This window comes from Camelina sativa, chromosome 5 (assembly GCF_030686135.1).
Source record: "Camelina sativa cultivar CO46 ecotype springtype chromosome 5, ASM3068613v1".
Lineage (NCBI taxonomy): Eukaryota > Viridiplantae > Streptophyta > Magnoliopsida > Brassicales > Brassicaceae > Camelina > Camelina sativa.
Window position 1 is genome coordinate 11,251,550 of NC_141884.1, and position 22,303 is coordinate 11,273,852.

General features: G+C 36.1%; 4 protein-coding genes across 7 annotated transcripts; 2 read left to right on the forward strand and 2 right to left on the reverse strand.

Annotated features, from left to right (window-relative positions):
- Positions 1-907: 907 nt before the first annotated feature.
- Positions 908-5,177, forward strand: LOC104786531 (shaggy-related protein kinase zeta). 2 transcript variants are annotated; one of them, XM_010511959.3, is made up of 12 exons: positions 908-1,405; positions 2,541-2,633; positions 2,836-2,895; positions 2,987-3,259; positions 3,348-3,422; positions 3,500-3,556; positions 3,772-3,912; positions 4,003-4,053; positions 4,164-4,259; positions 4,371-4,454; positions 4,594-4,695; positions 4,795-5,177. In XM_010511959.3, exons 1-12 carry the CDS (start codon positions 1,298-1,300, stop codon positions 4,888-4,890), a joined length of 1,236 nt encoding a protein of 411 aa, XP_010510261.1. In that variant the 5' UTR covers positions 908-1,297; the 3' UTR covers positions 4,891-5,177. The 2 variants fall into 2 exon arrangements, with proteins under 2 accessions (XP_010510261.1, XP_087306036.1); XM_087449910.1 differs by having other exon boundaries at positions 988-1,405; positions 2,529-2,633.
- A 186-nt stretch (positions 5,178-5,363) lies between these two features.
- Positions 5,364-9,679, reverse strand: LOC147943566 (aspartate aminotransferase, mitochondrial-like). Its single transcript, XM_087449909.1, has 10 exons — positions 8,423-9,679; positions 8,113-8,198; positions 7,223-7,429; positions 7,017-7,122; positions 6,826-6,930; positions 6,571-6,743; positions 6,257-6,416; positions 5,969-6,064; positions 5,781-5,875; positions 5,364-5,649 (listed from the first exon to the last, which is right to left on the reverse strand). Exons 1-10 carry the CDS (start codon positions 8,618-8,620, stop codon positions 5,577-5,579), a joined length of 1,299 nt encoding a protein of 432 aa, XP_087306035.1. The 5' UTR covers positions 8,621-9,679; the 3' UTR covers positions 5,364-5,576.
- Positions 9,680-9,815: 136 nt separating this feature from the next.
- LOC104786533 (uncharacterized) lies at positions 9,816-10,900 on the forward strand. Of its 3 annotated transcripts, none has more exons than XM_010511963.3 (2): positions 9,816-10,609; positions 10,706-10,900. In XM_010511963.3, the coding sequence occupies exons 1-2, from the start codon at positions 9,816-9,818 to the stop codon at positions 10,722-10,724; spliced, it is 813 nt and encodes a 270-aa protein (XP_010510265.1). In that variant the 3' UTR covers positions 10,725-10,900. The 3 variants fall into 3 exon arrangements, with proteins under 3 accessions (XP_010510265.1, XP_087306038.1, XP_087306037.1); XM_087449912.1 differs by having other exon boundaries at positions 9,816-10,566; XM_087449911.1 differs by lacking the exon at positions 10,706-10,900 and having other exon boundaries at positions 9,816-10,613.
- Positions 10,901-11,019: 119 nt separating this feature from the next.
- On the reverse strand, positions 11,020-13,991 carry LOC147943567 (ATP-dependent zinc metalloprotease FTSH 2, chloroplastic). Its single transcript, XM_087449904.1, has 5 exons — positions 13,821-13,991; positions 12,343-13,524; positions 11,942-12,255; positions 11,615-11,855; positions 11,020-11,511 (listed from the first exon to the last, which is right to left on the reverse strand). Exons 2-5 carry the CDS (start codon positions 13,522-13,524, stop codon positions 11,152-11,154), a joined length of 2,097 nt encoding a protein of 698 aa, XP_087306030.1. The 5' UTR covers positions 13,821-13,991; the 3' UTR covers positions 11,020-11,151.
- Positions 13,992-22,303: the final 8,312 nt, after the last annotated feature.

The window sequence follows — 22,303 nt, forward strand, 5'->3', positions numbered from 1 at the left end:
TTGATATTTTCTGAGATTTTGGTGTTAGTTTCCTTATTAAATTAAATGCTAATTATTTGATTAATTTCGTGGATTGATTTATTTAGATTTTATGGTAGGTTTTTATTGTTTCCGATTTTTATGTATTACTATCATTTAATATTTTTTCGGCTAGTATAAATTATAATTACTATCAATCTGTTTGGCTCTAATTTAATTTCATTTCCAATCTGTTTGGCTCCTTATTTATACTTATCCCTATTCAGTTTTCAATGGCATTTCATTGTAATAATTTCTTAATCTATGTCTACTTATTAAAAATGCTTCCCTTTTAATAGTATATATATACACAAGAAAATTAATACAACGAGAAGCTTTTTGAGCGACGGCCGAACTGGTGGCTTCGGTTTAGCTTGGGGATGTTTGGCGGTTGCAGCCACCTTCTCCATAGTAGCCGTATTCGTGTGCATCGGTCACAATTTATAAAAAAGAAAAAAGATGAGAAGAAACACAAAACCAGGGGCGGACCCACGTTATGGTTTGTGGTGGCAGCAACTAATTGCATTTTTAATAAAAAATTTTATCACAAAATCATGTTATATTTAGCTAAAATCCTCTATGGAGTAGATTAATATCTTCAACTACTTCTCTGACTGTGATTGAATCGAGTTGAAAGTAGGATGATAGTAATCTCAAAATGTTCACTTGGAAACAAGTGTGCGACTATTCTATGAAACTTTAATAAACGTCAAAAATAGAATACGACTTTACAAAAAAAAAAAAGAGATTCCATGAATAGTAGTAAGAGATTTGACCAATGAATGAATAATAATTAATAAAATAACGGAAACAAATAATTATAAATCTGTATTAATAGTACAGATAGATAGACATATTAAAGAGTGAAGTTTTTTGTGTTGGAAACTCCAAATAACATTTAATCAACAAGAGAAAAAGTAGGTGTAACCAAAATTAACATGTTATCATCAGGAGGTACTATATTGTTTTATTATCTGATTGTGTAAACATGGTAACATTAACATCCAAAAATTAGTTGCATTAAGGGGGGTTACGGATTTACCAGGTTCACTAATGACTTCACTTAACTAATTAGTAGTACTACTTTAATTAACAACAACAGATAAGCGTTCCCTTTGGTTCGTCTTACACACGCGCTGAACTCGAGCGTGGGTTATCTTTTGATCTTTGAAACGATTTCTCAAGTTTAGACACAACACAAACCACAGGTGAGAGAGAAAAGAAAAAGAATAGTCTTTTACTCTTTTGAGTGTGGGAGAGAGAAAGCTGTAAAAAGCACATGACTTCAATACCATTGGGGCCTCAGCCTCCGTCTCTAGCTTCACAGCCACCGCATCTTCACGGCGGAGATGCTTTGAAACGTCGTCCTGATGTCGATACAGACAAGGTTTGTTTTTTTCGTTTTTTCTTTTCTTTCTTTCAACTTCACGTTTGAGTGTGTATCTCTCTTTCTCTCTATGTTTGATCCTTTACGTTTGGTGTTTCGTAAAGAATGCGTTTTTAATTTTTCGATTTGTGGGTTTTCTAGATCTCGGCTAGATCTAGCAGCTTCGATGTGTTAGTGAATCGATCTGTGTTCTTTTTTTTTATTCAGCGTTCTTCTTACCATAGAGCTCATCGAAGAAGATGTTCGTTTTTGACTTCTTAGTAGCTTAGTTATACTTTTTCTAGTGAAGATTTGTTCTCTTGAGCTATTTTTGATTACTAGTAGTGATAAACCTTTGAACCCTAATGAAGAAATAAAGGTTAAAGAACAGTAAAATTCCTTGTCTCTGAGTTAATTTAAGAGCAAGACGACGATGTAAATCTCTTACTAGTTTGTTTTGCCTTCTCATGTTATGAAAGATTCGTCAGCTTGCTTTATTTGGCTTCACAGAAGTACTTGTGGATCTTTGAGTCTTTTTTTTTTTTGTTTTCTGACAGGTTTTGGAGTATTAGTGTACTTACTTGTATGATTCTTGGCCCATTCTTTCTGTCTCTCTTCTTTCTGTATTTGATTCCGAACTCTTTTTGTTTTGTTTTGTGTTCTTTTGCTTTTATTCTTCAACTGACAGTGTTTTGTTCCATGGTTCTATGATTGTGTGTTTTGATTTTGTACAATGTTTTTTTTTTTATGTCCAGGAAATAGTTGACATTCCATATGTTGCTTTACCTTTGAACTCCCACTTACCATTTACTTATCATTAACCACTAGTATGCATATCTTCTCTTGATTTTGTTTCTATCAACTTAGCCTCTTGTTTATAGGAACATGCAACATCCTTCAGATTTACATTTTTGTTACTTTACTTAATTAAGTTCTCTGTAATCTGCGCATTAACTGTTCTTAGATGTGAATGCTATTTACAAAGACAAGTTTAAATTCTGGAAGATTTCATATACTTGACAGACAGAGATAAAGAACGATTCAAACCTTTAGCATGATTTGTCTATTGGTTGATATACATTTAGAACGAAACCTTCATTATTTGTATACAAGCGTAGTTTAATGCTGGTAATAATATGTTCAGGTTTGATTGCAGGATATGTCTGCTGCTGTCATAGAAGGAAATGATGCTGTTACAGGTCACATCATTTCTACTACAATTGGAGGAAAAAATGGTGAACCTAAACAGGTTTGATTCTGTTTTTTTTTGTTAAATATTTTTAACGGAAGGTTACCTTATCTAAGGTTTAGATTTATCATTTGTTATGTTGCTTTTCCCATATATAACTTCAACAGATGAAAAAATGATTTTTGACTTCTTTATGACTCATTTAATCCAACTTGAAGTAATTTTTAACTCACTTACATTTTCTTTCTTCTGGTCTTTACAGGTCATTAGTTACATGGCCGAGCGGGTTGTTGGAACAGGATCATTCGGGATTGTATTCCAGGTACTGTTGTGCTTCTCACTTCAAGCCTCTGTAAGCAATGACCTTTAATTTTTCTTTCCTTTCTGATCAGATTGTTAACTTACCATTCTAGGCAAAATGCTTGGAAACTGGAGAATCAGTAGCCATTAAGAAGGTTTTGCAAGATCGCCGCTATAAAAACCGAGAGTTGCAGTTAATGCGACTAATCGACCATCCAAATGTGGTTTCCTTGAAGCATTGTTTCTTCTCTACAACGAGTAGAGATGAGCTTTTCCTCAATCTCGTTATGGAGTATGTACCTGAAACGTTGTACCGGGTATTGAAGCACTATACTAATTCAAACCAGAGGATGCCTATTTTCTATGTCAAGCTTTACACTTACCAAGTATGCATTGTTATCTACTGTTTCCCCTAACAAATATTCTTACTCTGTTGTGTTTATGCTGAAACGGGTTGGAAAAAATGTTGTGCAGATCTTCAGAGGCTTGGCTTATATCCATACTGCACCTGGTGTTTGTCACAGAGATGTGAAACCACAAAATCTTTTGGTACGTTGATCTATTGTGGGTTTTTTTTCCTATAACCTTGACTAGATTGTAATACAATTCTCTGGTGTGTTCCATAGGTTGATCCTCTCACTCATCAGTGTAAGCTTTGTGATTTTGGAAGTGCAAAAGTATTGGTAAGAGGTTTATACTTTCATTTATGCCCTTTTTTATTTTTTTCCATCGTTCTTATGTCTATGTGCATGTAGTAGTTAAAACCTTCATTTAAGTGAATGTTATGGAAGTAATTTACAAAAGTAAAGGATGGTCTACATGTTCTATACCATGAAAATTCTATCAGATATTTCTCTGTTACCCTGACATTTGCAACATTTGGCTATATTTATATTAGGTGAAAGGTGAAGCAAACATATCATATATCTGCTCCCGGTATTACCGAGCTCCAGAACTCATCTTTGGGGCCACAGAGTATACATCATCCATAGATATATGGTCTGCTGGTTGTGTTCTGGCAGAGCTCCTTCTTGGTCAGGTTAGTGTATCTATCTTCTATTTATCTTAGAGAACTAAAGCATCTCTTCAGAATCTTCCGTAATCATTTTGATGTTATTTATCTTCACAGCCGTTATTTCCGGGAGAAAACTCAGTGGACCAGCTAGTGGAGATCATAAAGGTGAAGTCTCTTTGTATTATTACATCATACCTTGGGCTTCAATTCATGTGTTGTATTTAAACTTCCTATAATCTGATAGATTTGTCTTAATTTCTGCTGCGTTGGTATAGGTTCTTGGTACTCCAACTCGAGAAGAAATCCGATGCATGAACCCAAACTACACAGACTTCAGATTCCCACAAATCAAAGCTCACCCTTGGCATAAGGTATATATATGTACAACTTCTTTATGATCATACAATGACTTAATTTGCCCTCAAGTATATTCATAAAAAATATATACTAAAACATTACACATACTGCTTTGTGACCTTCAGGTTTTCCACAAGCGGATGCCTCCAGAAGCCATTGACCTCGCATCCCGGCTTCTTCAGTATTCACCAAGTCTGCGTTGCACTGCGGTTAGTATTTGGAAACCACGAAGCACTCTTAATTGTTAGAGTGGTTTCTCTATGATTTCTTTGGACCCCAACTGTTCAGTTAAACACTTAAACTGTGAGATTTTGTTCTAACTTACATATGTTTGTATACTGTCTGAAGCTCGAAGCATGTGCGCATCCATTTTTCAATGAACTCCGCGAGCCAAATGCTCGTCTTCCAAATGGACGACCTCTGCCACCTTTGTTCAACTTCAAACAAGAGGTATGTTAACCGCTCCAAAATCATACTACTTCGTCTTGAACCAAACATAACTGAATGTTGAAAACAGTTACTTCATCTGTTACCTCTCTTATCTTTCAGTTGGCTGGGGCTTCGCCGGAACTTATCAACAGGCTAATTCCAGAGCATGTGAGGCGACAGATGAATGGAGGCTTTCCGTTTCAAGCTGGTCCCTAGAAAATGATCTCGTAACTGAGATGCTTTTGGAGAGCAGAATGCTTTATGGAAAGGAGGATGGGGAGATTTGACTTCTTTATGATTAACTAAGTATCAGTACCAGCTTCTGAGAAGAGATGATGTCTCCTAGACGTGGCCAATTCAGCTTTTTGAGAAATCAAGAGGTGTGATGATTGTGTCTATTATTATTCTTTTTGTTCACTGACTTGTAGAGATACTTTTTCTCGTGTATCAGTATTTGTATATGTTTTTGTCCGTAAAAAAAAAGAAACGAATCCGATTCCAAAGATCTACAAGACAAAGAACCGAAATGATCAATGAAATCATGATAACCTAAAGTTTTTAAGCCTACAACAGAGCAGTCTCTCTAACTCATAATAGACAAAGTTGCAAAACTTACAAACAGATCTTAAAATCATAAACAGTTAAAAAGACATGCCAAAGGAAACAAGCAAACACAAAAAAAAAGCAAATGAGAAGAAAACAATCTGAATTTTGTATATTCAAGAAGAATCCAATCCATGGTTCAGGCCTGTTTTTATTGCCCAGCTAACAGTGTATGACTGGACCTATGGGGTAAACTTTTCAGTTCCCACGAAAACAATTGAAGAACAAATCTTGCTTCCTGTTTTATTGACTCTTCAAACAAAATTTTTATGTTTGGGTGTAACATGCAAGTACATGATTTAAGAAGACTTGGTGACTTCATGTATAGCATTTGCAAGGTATCCTACATTTCCTGTCGTAACACCAGCCATACTGCAACCAAAACATCAAGATCCTTAATGATTTAGAAATGGTTTGCATTGAAATTAAGCATGTTGACGTTAGAAAAATGGGGACATTTGGATCTGAGCTTAAAGATTTCTAATCAGGAGAAAGTGAAGTACCTGATACGGCCGTTACGGGTCATATAGATGTGATATTCGCTTGTTAAGCGGTCAACCTGTTCTGGTGTTAGCCCACTGTAGCAGAACATACCAATCTGTATCCCCATAAAGATAGAATTATGCAATTGTGTGAGTCAGGTGAGAAATCACAACAAGTTCAAAAGAAACACAGTCTATTTTGTAATTACCTGCTTGGTAACATGCTCCCATGATAAAGGCGATCCTAACTTCTCAAGGCTTTCTCTTAAAGTAGTTCTCATGCCGATAATCCGATCAGCCATGACCTGTTATGGTACAGATAATTTTACATATGGCTTATCAGATTTTAATTTTATAGTTGATTATTATACACAAAAGAGTGAACATGGTTACAAGGTTTTTTCATAATGTGTGCACATGAAACATGGAACATGGGATAAATTTCAAGAAAAAGGAAGCTACATAGTTAAGGAGATAACAATATGATGGAATGGTACCTTAACTTCCTTTAGCCACAGACTCTTTAACTCCGGGTCTTCAAGAATGGTTGAGACCAGTTGAGCACCATGTAAAGGTGGGTTGCTGTACATTGGTCTAGCTAGCTGCTGCAACTGACTTTTCACAGACACGGCTTGTTTTGCATCTTCACAAAGCACGCTGCAGCAAAAGACAATGTCGTCATGTTCATATTCAGTTCTACTTTCATCACTAAATAAGCCTCTATGGCTATACAATTTGATGACGCATACATTCGAAATTAAGGTGCTGACATATTTCTAATTTCCATATTTTTGCTGAATAAAATGAATACCTGAGACATCCCACCCTCTGGCCGTAGAGTCCCATGTTTTTTGCATAAGACTGAGAAATTCCAATATGATGACCATCTTCAAGAAAGATCCTGATGGACTTGGCATCTCTCGCTGGATCTCCACTAGCAAAACCTTGGTATGCCATGTCGAAGAATGCAAAATGACCTTTAGCCTGAAACGAGAACTCACTGTTAGTTTGCAGTGGACAGATCAGGGAGAAGAAAAGTCACCATAAACAATTGATGAGTTATCACCTTGAATAGCTGTGATATCTCTCTCCATTGTTCCTCTGTAGGGTCTACTCCAGTAGGATTATGAGCACAGGCATGAAGAAGGAAGAATGATCCATCCGGAGCATTCTATATAAAAAAGGCAACATAATCAGGATGTTATTGACAAGAAAATCAAGTAAAGTTGGTTGTTGAAGAAGATGTTCTTTGCTAACCTTCACATCATCCATCAATGCTGAGAAATCCAAACCCTTGGTTTCTGGATGGTAGTAATGATATGTCTTTTGAGGGACTTCTGCATCTCTCCAGATATTGTGGTGGCTGTTGATAAAAGAATACATTAAGCTATGCTATTTTGGGGAAGCAACAGAAGGTTGAGGTTAATATGAGGAGTCATTAAAATTAACTGTATAAAACTCACTTGGACCAGGTTGGTACAGGAATGTAGATCTGAGAACCAGGACAAAAACGTTTCTGGAAGTCTGCAAACAGTCGGCAGGCTCCAGTGCCAGACAGAGTCTGAATTGCAGCTATTCTTTTATCTTTAATAAATTCACTATCATCCCCATAGGCAAGCTTCAATGTTAGGTCCACCATTTTGGCACTTCCTCCCATAGGAAGGTACTCCCTTTAGTCGATTAAGACAATAGAGACAGATCAGATCAGTCTGGTGAAATAAGGGAAATAAGATAATTGATGATGCTGATTAGTCTGAGTTCTTACTATGATGCATGCATATGAAGTATCACATATTTTTAATACGCCAAAAGCAATGATACAGAATTAGGATTTGAGTACACTCTCCACTACATAGTTTTCACAAGCATGCAACATAAACTAGTGCTTAACATATCACCACAAGCACTTATCAAGAAACCATGAGCACATTTACATATAATTGTAAGGGCTAATTTGGGTCAATCAGCTGAAATCAAAGTAAACAAACTTGTAAGAAAAGAGATTAAAGTGCTTGACATGGAACTCAGAATTTTGATTAGATGAGCACGATCACTAAAATAAGATAGCATCAGCTACAGAAACATATAGCTAACAGACATCTTCTCAACATGCATATCATTTCCACAAATGAGGTTCCACTGCTCTGTATTCTCTAAAACGCAAATATAACCACATCCAAAAGAGTAAACAGAGAAGCTCTTTCATTCCAAGAGAAAAAGGCGAATCAATAATCTTTTCGTCAGTAACAATTCAAGAACTTCACCAAGAAGAAGATTTCAAAACTTGACAATCAATATTGTCATGTCAATCAACAGAGAAGCTCATTTGGGGAGGAGAAAGAGAAAGTCTTACATGAAAGTGCTCCCAGCAAGCCTTCGCTCAGCTTCTCTTACACAATCCAAGACAACAGGCTTGCCATTATCATCACGATATGCTCCCTATATGATATATCCAATTTAACACATATTAGCTTCATCAATAAGTAAGCCACCATACAAAAACTCCTCGATCATAATCAGAAACAACCAAATCTCAATTCCTGTTTTATCCATAAGATCTCAATTTTGATAACATCCTCCGAAGGACAAAAAAGAAAAAAAAAGCTAAATCCGTAAGGATCTGTAGTAGTAGTAACAGGGGAAAACAGAACAGAGAGACTCACCACACCAACATTAACTTTGTCAGGACTAGGATCAGCGAGAAAAGCTTCGGTAACTCCGAGGATCGGATCTTTAGGAGCAGGCTCAACGCTCTTCCACCATGAAGACATAGATCTCAAACCACCACCGAAATCGCCTGAGATCGGAGTCATTGCTCGACGTGAAGCTGCTGCGTTTCGGATCATCATCGCCATAGCCATAACTCTTTGTCTCTCTATCTTCTAACGTCAGACACAGAGAAAAGAATCCTCGACGAGTTTATATATAAAGAGAGAGAGAGAGAGAGAGAGAGAGAGCGTAGGAGAAGCAGCGACTCGTTCGAAGTTTGAGAGATGAGACAAATGAGCGATGCAAGTTGCTTAGAAAATGGTCTTGGACTGTGTGTAGTAGTTTGTGAGAGATAAGGTTTTATTTATTAATTAATAAATAAATTAAATGGTAATAAATAAATAATTAAAAAGGTAATAAATATTTTAAGCAAAATAAAATAAAAATGGTAATAAATGTTTGCTTGGCTCTATGTGTCTTCTTTATTCTATGTCAGATTGTTTTGCTCTCTTTTCAATCTTTCCGACACCTGAAAATCTACAAATCAACGTCTGATTGTAGAATCTAACATGTTATGGTAAATCAGTAAATGTATATTTTTGACTATTTCTTTTTAATTAACATTTAACAACAATATGTTAAATTATTGGATCAATTGAGTCAAGACAATATATATAACATTCTTTACTATTCACCAACAAAAAAAATAACATTGTTTACATAAAATGCAGATATAATTCTTATTTAAGTTAGTCATAACTTATAACAAGTTGTTCATTATAGATAAAGAACACTTTCGCAAGAATTTTTGAAAAATAAAATAGAATTATAGAATATTTTTTTCATCTTTTCTTTTTTCATCCAACTAAAAATATAAAGGTAAAGGAAAAAATTAATTTTAGAATAATGGAAATTTAGATTTTAGAATTATGATTTTCATCCTTGATTTGTTTACATTTTTTGATAAAATATCATCTCTAAATTTGGTAAAGCAATCTGTGTATGTTGTAGCCGTTATAAAATAAACGATCGTATTAATTCAACTGATTACAGATCCATTTTAAAAAAAATTATTTGGCCGATGCTTAAAAGTTAAAACCACTCTCTAAAAACTCGGAATAATACTAATTTAACATTTTACAACAAAAAATTATAAATAAAATGTTTTAAAAAGTGAAAGGTTACGGGCCAGCCAGATGGGCCTATAGGATTAAGGGGTTTCTACTTTTTTTTTCTAGTGCGGTATAAAGTTAATGCGTGCGTAGTAAACTAATAAATTGTTTTCCCCTTTCAGCTGTTTTTTGCTTTTCTCCATTACAGAGGAGTTTGTGAAGAAAGAAGATTTCAATGGCGGACGATAACACTGTCACTGAAAGCAAAAAGAAGAAGACTACTCCTTCGATTCCGGCTAACTACATCAGCATCCTACAGCTACAGGAGCGTTGGATCAATGAGAAAGAGAAGAAGCGTAAGGAAGAAGAAGAGAAACGACGGAAACAACAACAGGTCGAGGAAGAAAAAAAGAGAGAGGAGGAAGAAGATCTGAAGATGGAGAAGCGTTTGAATCGAAGCAATCAGGGAAGAAAAAATAAATCTACGAGCGGCGGAGGAGCAAGATTTGTCGAGAAGGAGATAGCGGAAGTAACGGCGGAGGTTGGGAGCGGTGGAGGAGGTGAAGATACGGCGGAGATGTTACCGAAGAAGGATAGGGGATTTAGGAGGAAACGGTATGATAGTAAGAAAAATAAGAAGAAGACAAATCAAGATGTGGCTTTGGTAGATGATGATGTTGTCGTCGATTCTGGTGGTTGTGGTTCAATCGCGCCGACTGATTCCGTCGTGACGGAGAATTCTACACCGGCGAAAGATGCGATTCGAGTTTACAGGAAGAAAAGTGAAAAAGCAACGACGGCCGTAGAAACACAATTTGAGGATCTCTCTATCAAAAGAGATGAAAACAAGAATCATCTCAAGGCACAAACTAAACCGAGTAACCGTAATCGGGTTAAGCAAGGGAATGATTTGGCGCATTACCGTGTTAAAATGCCGATCGGAGCTGCTTCTGCTTCAACAATGGTGTGGGTGAAGAAAGAGAGAAGTAATGACGATGGAATTGCAAGTGGCGTGAAGCCATTAAATGCGTAACGTTTTTGATTTAAATGTTGCTTCTTTTAAGGTTAATATATTTACTAATTTGGAATTGAGCATTGATTTGTGGGTTTGCTCTGTGGTTTCAGGTTTGCTCCTGGAAGGTGAACAAAGCGTGACAGTATCAATTTGGTAATATTCTTTGATGTTGGTTGAACAGAGAGATCATGGTGTACAAATTTTATGGCTTTTGTAAAGCGTTTAGTGGGCTATTATTAAGGTTTGAGGTAATTGTATCCAAAATGTACAGAAGAAGTATGAATTACCAGACCGATTTGGTGTTATTACTCGTGCAAGCTTCAAAATACTTTTGATTCTCTCTTACAATATTGCAAGCTAATTCTATAAAGAAATTTCTTAAAATTGGATAATCCAGCACACACTAATTTTAAACACACATAGCTTAGGTGGATATACCAATTTAAACATTTACTTGTTACTAAGTTTTTGAGATAGTATCACATGTCTGTAGTTCAAGTTTGACAGATAAAATTTACAGAAAAATTTAAGTATTACAAGTATACAAATCCATTACTCAGACGGAAGCTGGTGTTGGTGCTGTTGTTGGAGTTGTTGTTGTTGAGGAAGGAACCCTGTTCTCCGGTGGGATTTCAGTAAACTCAGAGAGGATTGCCCTGAACTCGTCACCGCCAATGGTTTCTTTCTCCAGAAGCACTTCAACAAGCTTATCCATTGCTTCACGGTTGTTCTTTATGTGGCTTAGAGCTATCTCATATGCACTGTCTGATAGTTTCTTCACCGCAGAGTCAATGTCTTCTGCAAGCTTCTCAGACATGGAGTTTCTTGCCATCATCCTCATGATAACATCACTTTGAGCTGATGAATCCATCAATGACCATGGTCCAATATCAGACATTCCAAATGTTGTTACCATCTACAAAGTTCAACAGTTCTCAAGTTCTCAATATCATCAACTAGTAAAAGATCATACTTATTTACAGGTCCAAGCATGAATGTTGTGAAGCAGTTGAATGTACCTGTCTAGCCAAACCGGTGATCTGTTGCAAGTCACCAACTGCGCCAGTAGTCACCTCGGAATCACCGAAGATGACTTCTTCAGCGGCTCTGCCACCGAGTCCACCAACAATTCTTGCAAAGAGTTGTTGCTTGGAGATGAGTGTCGGGTCATCTGATGGAATGAACCATGTCAGACCTCTCGCTTGGCCTCTTGGTATCAACGTTACCTTTTGCACTGCATCATGTCCTGGAGTCAATGTTCTGCAAAAGGACAAAGTATATAGCTTCAAAGTAAGTTCTTGATAGTAATAATATACAGACCGGCCTGTAATCTGCTTCTCACTTACCCGCACACTGCATGACCAACTTCATGGTAAGCAACCAAGCTTTTGCTCTTCCCATCAGTCATCACTGTTCCTTCCATGCCAGCAACGATTCTATCAATGGAGTCATCAATCTCTTTAGATGATATCGATGTCCGCGCTCGCCTTCCCGCCAATATAGCAGCCTCATTCAACAAGTTAGCGAGATCTGCTCCACTAAATCCGGGGGTTCTCATTGCTATTATTTCAAGTGAGACATCATTGTCAAACTTCTTATTACCGGCATGAACCTTGAGAATATCTGTTCTCCCCTTAACGTCTGGAACATCAACACTTACCTGCATCAGAAACTTATAAAGTAAGCACCAGCGCTAGGAGTAGTATAGGATTACAAAAAATATCAATGTGTATTAATCAGATGGTACCTGTCGATCAAACCGTCCTGGCCTCAACAAAGCAGAATCAAGAATGTCTGCTCTATTGGTTGCAGCAACTACGATAACACCAGTGTTACCTTCAAAACCATCCATCTCAGTTAGGAGCTGATTGAGGGTCTGTTCTCTTTCATCATTACCTCCACCAATTCCGGTCCCCCTTTGCCTACCGACAGCATCTATTTCATCAACAAAGACAATGCAAGGAGCGTTCTCCTTGGCTTTCTTGAAAAGATCACGGACTCTTGAGGCACCAACACCAACAAACATCTCAACAAACTCAGAACCAGAGATGGAGAAGAAAGGCACACCAGCTTCACCAGCAATGGCTTTTGCCAAAAGGGTTTTCCCGGTACCAGGAGGACCAATAAGGAGAACACCTTTCGGGATCTTGGCACCAACCGCAGTGAACCTCTCGGGTTTCTTCAAAAACTCCACCACTTCCATGAAATCTTGCTTTGCTTCATCAACTCCAGCAACATCATCAAAAGTCACACCAGTGTTTGGCTCCATTTGGAACTTTGCTTTGGACTGACCAAACTGAAGTGGGTTACCAGGACCACCAGGTCCACCCATTCCACCACCAGAACGTCTCGAAAGAAGGAACAACCCACCAATCAAAAGCAACGGGAAAGCAAGATTACCAATCAAGTTGAACAACACAGAACCTTGGTCTTCCTGAGCATTATGTGCTGCAAAATCAATATTCTTAGCCCTTAGCTTTTGAAGAAGCTCCTGACTTAACCCCGGTAGCTGAACACGTACACGCTCAACACGGTTACCCAACTCAGGAGAAACAGCTTCCACAATAGCTATTGTCCCATTCTCATACAAATCCACTTTATTCACCCTATCCTTGTCCAAATACTCAAGAAACCTAGAGTAAGACATCCGAGACGAAGAAACCGCTTGTTCTTCTGCATTTGCTTTCCCACTTCCAACCAAACCAACTCCAGCATTTCCTAACAAAATTTTGAGAAAATCTCTCCTTCCTTCATGTTTCTTCGAATCCAAAGAAGCCTTCACAACGTTAAACCTAGACGTCCTAATAACTGAAGAATAGGATGAGAACAGACCAATCTGTCTGCTGGAAAAGTTTTTACTTGACCTCTGTTTGGTTGTTGTGTGCAGTGTCAATCCATTTCCCACAAGACAAGTAGATGAAGCTGCCATCTGAAATCCATCACAGAGCAAACAAAAGTAATTACATTATAGCAAAATCAGACTGAACATGCAATTCAAAATCTTAGAAGTAGAAGAACCTATTCCTCAGATATACGACTAACCCATAAATCTATCATACTTCTGGGTTCTTAGTTCATTGAATTATCTAGAATTAGAGAATCAAGGGACTAAAACTAGCACAAAAGCGACGAAATCAGAGTTTGCTGAACAAAACCTAGTCAGAATCATGCAAACGACCGAGATTATACAGAATCTAACAAAAGAGAAGAGGTAGAATAAAGAACCTGTATCGATTACAGATGAGAGTTGTTGAACAAGGAGAATCTCGTCTCGAGCTCTGTAGATATGGAGGATGGAGAGAGAGGAGGGGAGAAGAGTGAAGGACCTTTGGGAGATTTTTTTTTCTTTGAAGGGGAACAGATGTGGTTCGTGAATAACTTACGTGTCTTTCATTTAGTGGTTAATTTAGTTACCGAATCTAACCAAAACTGGTATCCAAACCAAATTAAATTAAAATTGGTTTACTTAACCAGTTTCAATCGTCACTAGCCGCCGCTTATCAGATTAGGGAACTGGAATAAATTATGGTTTAGGTTGGTTTAACATAATGTTAGTCCCGGTTAAGCTTAAAAGTGTGTTTTCGTTCGTCCCGGTTTTAGTAAGAAAAATCAGCAAGTTCTCTTTTTAATTTGTCTTAAAGAGTGTTTTTGTTGTTTAATAAAAATCACATTACAACAATAACAACAACAACAAAATCCAAAAAAAAATGATTTTTACATAAAGAAGGTTACCTAAACTAAAATAACCAAGAACAAAGGTAAAAAATATACGTAGTTACAATCACTGAACCACATCGAGAGAAAAAATAATAATCATTTACAAGGTACAATGCGGAAAATTAAGAAAGGTGAAAATAATAATGAATTGCGACAAGATATTTTTGTATATTAGAATACGAGATGAAAATTGGAATACCTTTAACAGAAAACCATAACCAAAATTGCATAAATGTCTATTATTGACGTTATAAATAGACAGCATTAACTCGAGTAAATTAGAAGAGAGTATTTGATATTTTATCCTTCAAGGATAATGAGAACTCTTGTCCCAGGTGATTGTGTGTTTGTTTGGTTTTTTTTTTTGTTATCTATGCTTGATTTTCACATTAAACCAAACATCGATTCAAGAATCTGCATCAAACAATAAGCATAAAGAAAGAAGACACAAGCAATTTGTTCACCCTGAGTTCAGCTCTCGGTATGAGAAGCCTACGTCTCAGGAGAGGGAAGACGGTCCCTCAGCCAATCCACTATGATCAATAGATTACAAGTGTTTCTTTCACAAGAGAATATGCTCACATCTCTCTTTCTCTCTATTATAAACATAACCCTGGAGATACATGAACACTAAAAGGAAGAACAAGAGAAGAGAAGAAAAGGTTGACATTCTAACCAAGGCATTTGATAAGAACAGGTTCAAGGATATGAAGAACCATATTGGAGTTCACAGTATTATGTCTAAGAAGGATTTCAAGCTTAAAGGGGAGATTGTTGGGATAAGCTTGAAGAAGAAGATAGCTTAAGTCAGAGATTATTCTAATCCTACCGAGTAATGGTTTCCCTAAAGGATTAGGATTACCTAATGTTTAGGAATTATCTAAACACAATTATATTTTGTATTAGGAATTATCTCTAATCTCTATAAATATAGCTAGAGTTGCCAAAGTTGTGGTAAACCTACGAGCTTGAGAGATTATGATTAAGAGATTGTGAGAGAGAGCTTGAAGTTTTAGGTCAGTTTCTTTAAGCTAATAAGAGAGTCATTCTTATAACAATTTTGTGTTCTTAATTCTTTCTTGTTTAAACTAAAAAAAGTAAGAGTCAGATGATTAAAGAAGACAGGATTAGCGAATTACCTGACGATGTGCTCGCAGAGATATTGTCGCTTCTCGAGACAAAAGAAGCAGTGTCTACTATGGTTTTGCCGAAACGATGGCGGTCTCTTTGGCCGGTCCTATCACAACGCATCACAACTCATGTATATCAAGTTGACCTTACTTTTCAAGGTTGAAACGGTACGTACTAGTGATATTATTGTTATGCTAAAAAAAATATAAATAAAAATCAACGTTTTGATTATATATGTTCATTGCAGACTGGGGGTTTTGACGCCATTTACTTCTTCCGATTTGGACTTGAAGATTGTAAATTTTTTGCACCATATAAAGTAGATTGGTTGCAACCATTTATGTGGTTTCTCCCAAAAAAACTCCTCTTAAACTACAAGTTGTTCGCATCGTCGACAAGGTTTAATTACCCCACCCACTGATTTATTTTTTTATTAATGGATATGGACTAATAAACATCTAAACTGAACTAGTTAAACGTGATGTATAATTGCACAGTACTTACATATTATCTTTTGATGTTGTTTCACAGACAAACTCGGATTTCCCACTTTCATTCCACCCACCGGTTTCTGTTCCAGAATGTTTGTCAACCCATCTCAAGATCTTTCAGTGGCACGGCTATGGAGGACAAAACGCAGAGAAAGAGATTCTGAAATACATACTTGCCAGCTCTAAGTGTTTAAAAAGAGCTTACATCTCCACTGAACCCCGTGGTCATCGTAAAGATATAAGAAAGAACAAGATGAGGAGAGTGTTAGAATCTATGCCTAGGGCTTCACTATTATCTAAGCTTCACTTTTATTAGACGTCAAAACTGATCTTTTTTTATTTATTAGAAATAGAATTCTATTTGATTTTCAAGATTTATGAACTACGTATTTGTTTTATAATTAAAAAAGGTGTTATTAATTTCAAATTATGAAATCCTTATTGACCATACATAGCCGGTTTAAGACTTCTGATTCGCACGTACGTACCAAGTTTCTCACACAAATCACAAGCCAAGACGTAGGCCTGGCATTCGGGTACCTGTTAGGGTTCGGATCGGATATTTCAGATTTTCGGATTTTCGGGTTTAGAGGTATAAAACCCATTCGGGTATTTTTAGAATTTGGGTTCAGATCGGGTTCGGTTCGAGTATTTTGGGTTTGAATTCAGATTACCCAAAATTCACAAAACTCAAAATTTTAGTATCTAATTTAGTCTAAATTATTCAATAATACGCAATATATCTTAAAATTTAGAGTATTTTTTACCCAAATTTACTAATAAACAGTTTAAATACCTCAAATTATCTATATCTAAAAATCTGAATATTTTGGACACTTATATTTTTAAAATTATAAATATTACTAATATATTACTACTATATATTAATAACTAGATAAAGACCCGCTCGATGTGCGAGTTTTAATTTTTTAAAATAAAATTAACTTCAATACAAATATATTAAAATTTATTGTACATTATTTATATTTTTTTTGCTATAATACACTGATTTATATCTATATACATGTATGTTACCATTAAAAGTGTATTTTTAACACCTAGGTATACTGTATGTTACAAATATATTATTTACCACCTCCTAGAAAATGTCTATATGAACAAATTAAGCCAACTACTATATGTCTCTTTACTTTCATTTTTGCATAGTTTTTTTAATCACTAAAATTGTTGGCTCAAAAAACATTTTGTATAAGAAATAAATTACATTACAATAGTGTATGACTAACTATGGAGAGAACCTCGGTTATGCTCTCTTCCCTTATGGAGAGAACCTTGCGTCCAACCTCTTCCACCATGGAGAGAACCTTCCCTTCGCCTTCCTCTTTTTTGAGAAATAACATTGCATCCAACCTCCCCCACCTTCCTCCCTTGGATAGATAACCTAGCGTCCAACCTCCTCCACCATTGAGAGAACCTTGGCTCTGCCCTCCTCCTGTGTGGAGAGAACATGTTCACGTCTTTTAGCTATGTCAAAGTTGCTTGCTCCAGCAACCAATGAAACTAAAGACCATTTTCCAACGTCACAAAATCTTTTAATAGTAACTAATGTTAAATTTTCCAATGTATTCATAGAAATTTCTTTGACACACCATGATGTAGGCTATGTCTCCAAACTCTTATGGATCTATCAACAACAATTTATGTTTTTCCAATCTATCTATGTTTGTTGTAGCCTTGAGTTTGATTAGCCTATTTTATCCAACCATTAGGTTGATGACCTTCTCCTCTTTATCTCATTATGAGATTGAACGAATGGTAACAATTATGTTTGCACAAAAAAAAAAGGATCTATGACCAACCAATCAAGGTTGAGAAATTAGAAGAAAATTAACTTGACATAATTATAGAAATAATAAAAATTTATAAGCATGGTAATATATGAATCTCAAATAATTCAAAGATGAAAATATAAATTAAATAAAACGAATCTAAAACTACTACAAGAAATTTTAGTATACAATATTAGAAAAAAAGATGCATATCTTAATCTTCCATTTTTTACCTTGCGTCCAACCTCCTCCACCATTGAGAGAACCTCGGTTCTGCCCTCCTCCTGTGTGGAGAGAACATATTCACGTCTTTTAGCTATATCAAAGTTGCTTGCTCCAGCAACCAATAAAACTAAAGACCCTTTTCCAACGTCACAACATCTTTTGATAGTAACTAATGTTAAATTTTCCAATGTATTCATAGAAGTTTCTTTGACACACCATGATGTAGCCTCTGTCTCCAAGCTCCTATGGATCTATGAACAACCATTTATGTTTTTGCAATCTATCTATGTTTGTTGTAGGCTTGAAATTGGTTAGCCTATTTTATCCAACCATTAGGTTGATGACTTTCTCCTCTTTATCTTATTTTGAGATTGAACGAATGGTGACAATTATGTTTGCATAAAAAAAAGGGTCTATGACCAACCAATCAAAGTTGAGAAATTAGAAGAAAATTAATTTGACATAATTATTGAAATAATAGAAAATTATAAGCATGGTAATATATCAATCTTAAATAATTCAAAGATGAAAATATAAATTAAATAAAACAAATCTAAAACTACTGCAAGAAATCTTAATATACAGTATTAGAAAAAAAGATGCATATATTAGTCTTCCATTTTTTTTTGGGTCAACATATTAATCTTACCTATTCTAAACTGAAAAAGTAGAAAGTAGGAGTATATTTTGGTTTTGAAAAATAAGGAAAATTTGTCTTTCCATTAAAAAAGTTTGACCAATAGAACAAAGTTGAAAGCAATATTTTTAAATAAATTATTTTGTTAGATGAATAATATGAGACGATCTATGTTTATATAGAAGTGAGTATTTACATTTTTTATAATTAATAATTTTCTATATATCTTCCTTAATCCCTTTTCACGATCTGATCATTAAAATTGACATTTACTAACTTTGATATGTGATTTCTCATCATTAAATTTGACATGTGTCACGATCTGATGAGTTACTAACTTTGAATATTTAATCGTTAAAACTGACACGTGTCACAATCTGGTGAATTTACTTTGATATGTGATTTCTGATCGTTAAAATTGACACATGTCACGATCTGATGAGTTACTAACTTAGATATTTAATCGTTAAAACTGACACGTGTCACAATCTGGTGAGTTTTTAATTTTTATCTCTGACCGTTAAAACTAACACGTGTCACGATCTGGTGAGTTACCAACTCTGAGAACTAATATAATAAGATGTGGGTATATTTGGATATCCGTTCGGATTTCGGTTTGGATCGGGTTCGGGTACGGATTTTTGGATTTAAAGATTTAGATTGGATTTAAAGGTTTGGGTATTTTACAATTTTGGATACGGGTTCGGATTGGATTTTTTGGATCGGGTTCGGATCGGATCCGGGTATTTTGCCCAAGCCTACCAAGAAGGAAACGAAAATGGCTTTTTAGTAACCAAACTTGAATTTCACAAGCGAAAATATGATCGGATGACACAAGCATCATGCTGCAGGTGTTGCAATCATTCAAGATACAAAATCTAAAATATCTCAAAAGGTTCTATAAGATGTTTCCAGAACTATGAAGATGTGTTATTAATTTTTTGTGTTACCCTTAATTAAACTGACAATTACAAAAAAGCTGTTATTTATCTTTATATAGTTAAGTACATTTTCTTTACTCTTTCCAAAAATGCTGCACCATTGACCAAAAATTCAACTTGCTATATTTTTGGGATAAGAAATATGGAAGATTTAGGAATAAGAACCAAAAAAAGGATTCTTAACTTAAAAAATGAAAGGCTAGAGAGTTTATATAAAACTCGAACCCTAAAAACTTTAGTTAGCTTCACTGATAAGAAACAGATGTTGTTAGGTCGTCAGCTTTTGCTTATACTCGGCTCGATATGGCTGGCACTTTAGCAATACACAGTGCAAGACCATCCGTAAAGAGTGAGAAAGGGATAATTGAAGACAGGATCAGTTTGTTACCCGACGATTTGCTCGTAAGTATATCGTTGTTTCTCCCTACGAAAGAGGCCATGTCTACAATGATTTTGTCAAAATGATGGCGGTATATCTGGACGATGCTACCAGAACTGGAGTACAAACATAGTGACTATAAACAACTCCCTGGGAAAAAGAAAGAAAGCATTTGGTGGTTTCTTGACGAATCATTGCAACTCCATAATGTTAGATTGTGGGCTTCCAACTCAAAACCAATTGGCAATGAGTGGAGAGACCCATATCTTATATATACTACTTAAGATCCTACTCAACTTCAAATGTGGGATATTTTATTCCTAATACGCCCCCTCGAGACACTACAAGAAAACAGGCGGTTAGCGACTACACTATTAGTCGCTTTGTAGTCGTAAAAACTGTGTTTACGACCAAATAGCGACTAACTCTAGCAGTCGGAGAACGAGAGTCGCTAATTAATGTAGTCGTATTTATAGTCGCCTTTTAGCGACTATTGCACGACCATAACATGTAGTCGTCCTATAGTCATAAAGTAGTCGTTTCGTAGTCGTTAAAATAGTGTCTATTTTACGACTATATTGTGATTAATTAGCACATGCAAATGGTCTTCTGACTGTTGTCGGTTTTTAGTCGTATAATTGTGGTGACAAATTGGCGACTAAGTAGTAACTGAGTGTTTATAGTCGCAATATAGTCACTTAGAGTAGTTACTATTTAGAAACTACATTACGACTATTTGGCCAGTGATGTTGATTTCAGAATCTGTATGTTACGACTATTTAGCCACTGATGTTGATTTCAGAATTTGAATGTTTCATATACTAATTTCCCATTATCCTATTCTTTTCATTCTTGTATACCAATTATAATTGAAAGATTCGAATTTGGAAAGACATAATATCGATATATTGAAATACACAGTACATGTTCAAGTTACAGAAATAAAAAAAGGTCATAAACACAATCTGAAAGTGGCAATGAGTTCATACAAAAGAGCGAGAGATAGAGTTCATACAAAAGAGCAAGAGGTAGAGTTCATCTTAAAAGAGTGAGATTGAGTTCATCCAAAAAGAGTTAAGACATAGAAGAAACCTATTAAGCAGCGGTTGATGGAGTTGGAGTTGGATCATCTTGGGGAAGAGGTTTTGTGGTTGTCTGTTTGCTTGCAACGAAATTCTGAAACCGCGGATCACATTCCTTCAGAAACTCCTCGACGATGGAGATATGGTCAATCTTGTCCTTCTGGGCAGCAATAACTTTGGATTGCTCAGCTTCACGCACAGCTGTTTCTGCATCACGCCTCTGCAGTTGAGCAGCCTGTTCTTCTATTATGCGTTGAGCTTCCTTCAACTGTTCTTGGAGAGCCACAAAGGTAGAAGAGCCACATGCTTGCTTATGCTTTCCATTGACAAGGCAGTCCTTGAGGCTTCCAACTCCATAAGGTGTTCCTCTTGTATCTTTCTCAGTGGACTTGAAAATAAGAGAAAAGTTAAGATTAGAGGATGACAAATTAAACTACAAGACTATAAATGTGTATTGGTTTTTTTAAAAAGTTACCTCAAGGAAAATTTCTGTATATTCTTCTGTTGTGAGGTCTCGTGGCCGTGATTCTCCATTTGACACAGCAAAAGACTCTGCCTCGAGCTGAGACAACCTCTCTTGAACATTCTCATAAGTTTCTGCAATCTTCTCTGCCTTCCGATCAACATATGTACCATCAGGCTTTGTATGTGCCTTGATAAAAACCTCACCAAGTCGGACTTCTCTTTCCAATTCCTCAACCTGCAATGTTAGCAAAGAAATAGAGATTAACTAAAAAAATAATAGCTATGTAAGAATTGAAAGTGGCAAAAATAACAGCTACTTAACCATTTCGTCTTGAAGCTGTCGATATGACTTTGGCCCTGAGAGGTGGACGTGAGGACCTAGGCCGTTACGGTCAGACATACGGGCATCAGAGTAGGTTTTACTCCTTTGTTGTGCTTCTTCAATGTCCCAGTAATCCTCCATCGTAACCCAGAGAGTGTCGCCAATCCAGTTTGGTTGAACTCGACTAGTCCTCACAGTGCTAACCATGTCTTTGATCCGGTTTTGACAGATTCCCTCAAAGTAAGGTTGAACAGTCCCAATTATCAAAGGATCCCAGGTGTGGGTTTTCTAGAAAAAAAGGAGCTATAGTGAGTGAAAAGAAGACGTGTAAAGCTATGTATGAAGGCTATGTATGAAAGCTATGTAAAAAGGAGCTATCCTTACTGCGAACTCAATGAAGTATCTCTCTTGTTTGTCCCGCGGCACACATGTCCAGCTGTAGAAGGGACCTTCGAATTTGTTTTGAAGAATTTTAGTAATCTTCCGAACAAGTTTTGATCCTTTGTCACGAGTAAACTTCCATACACA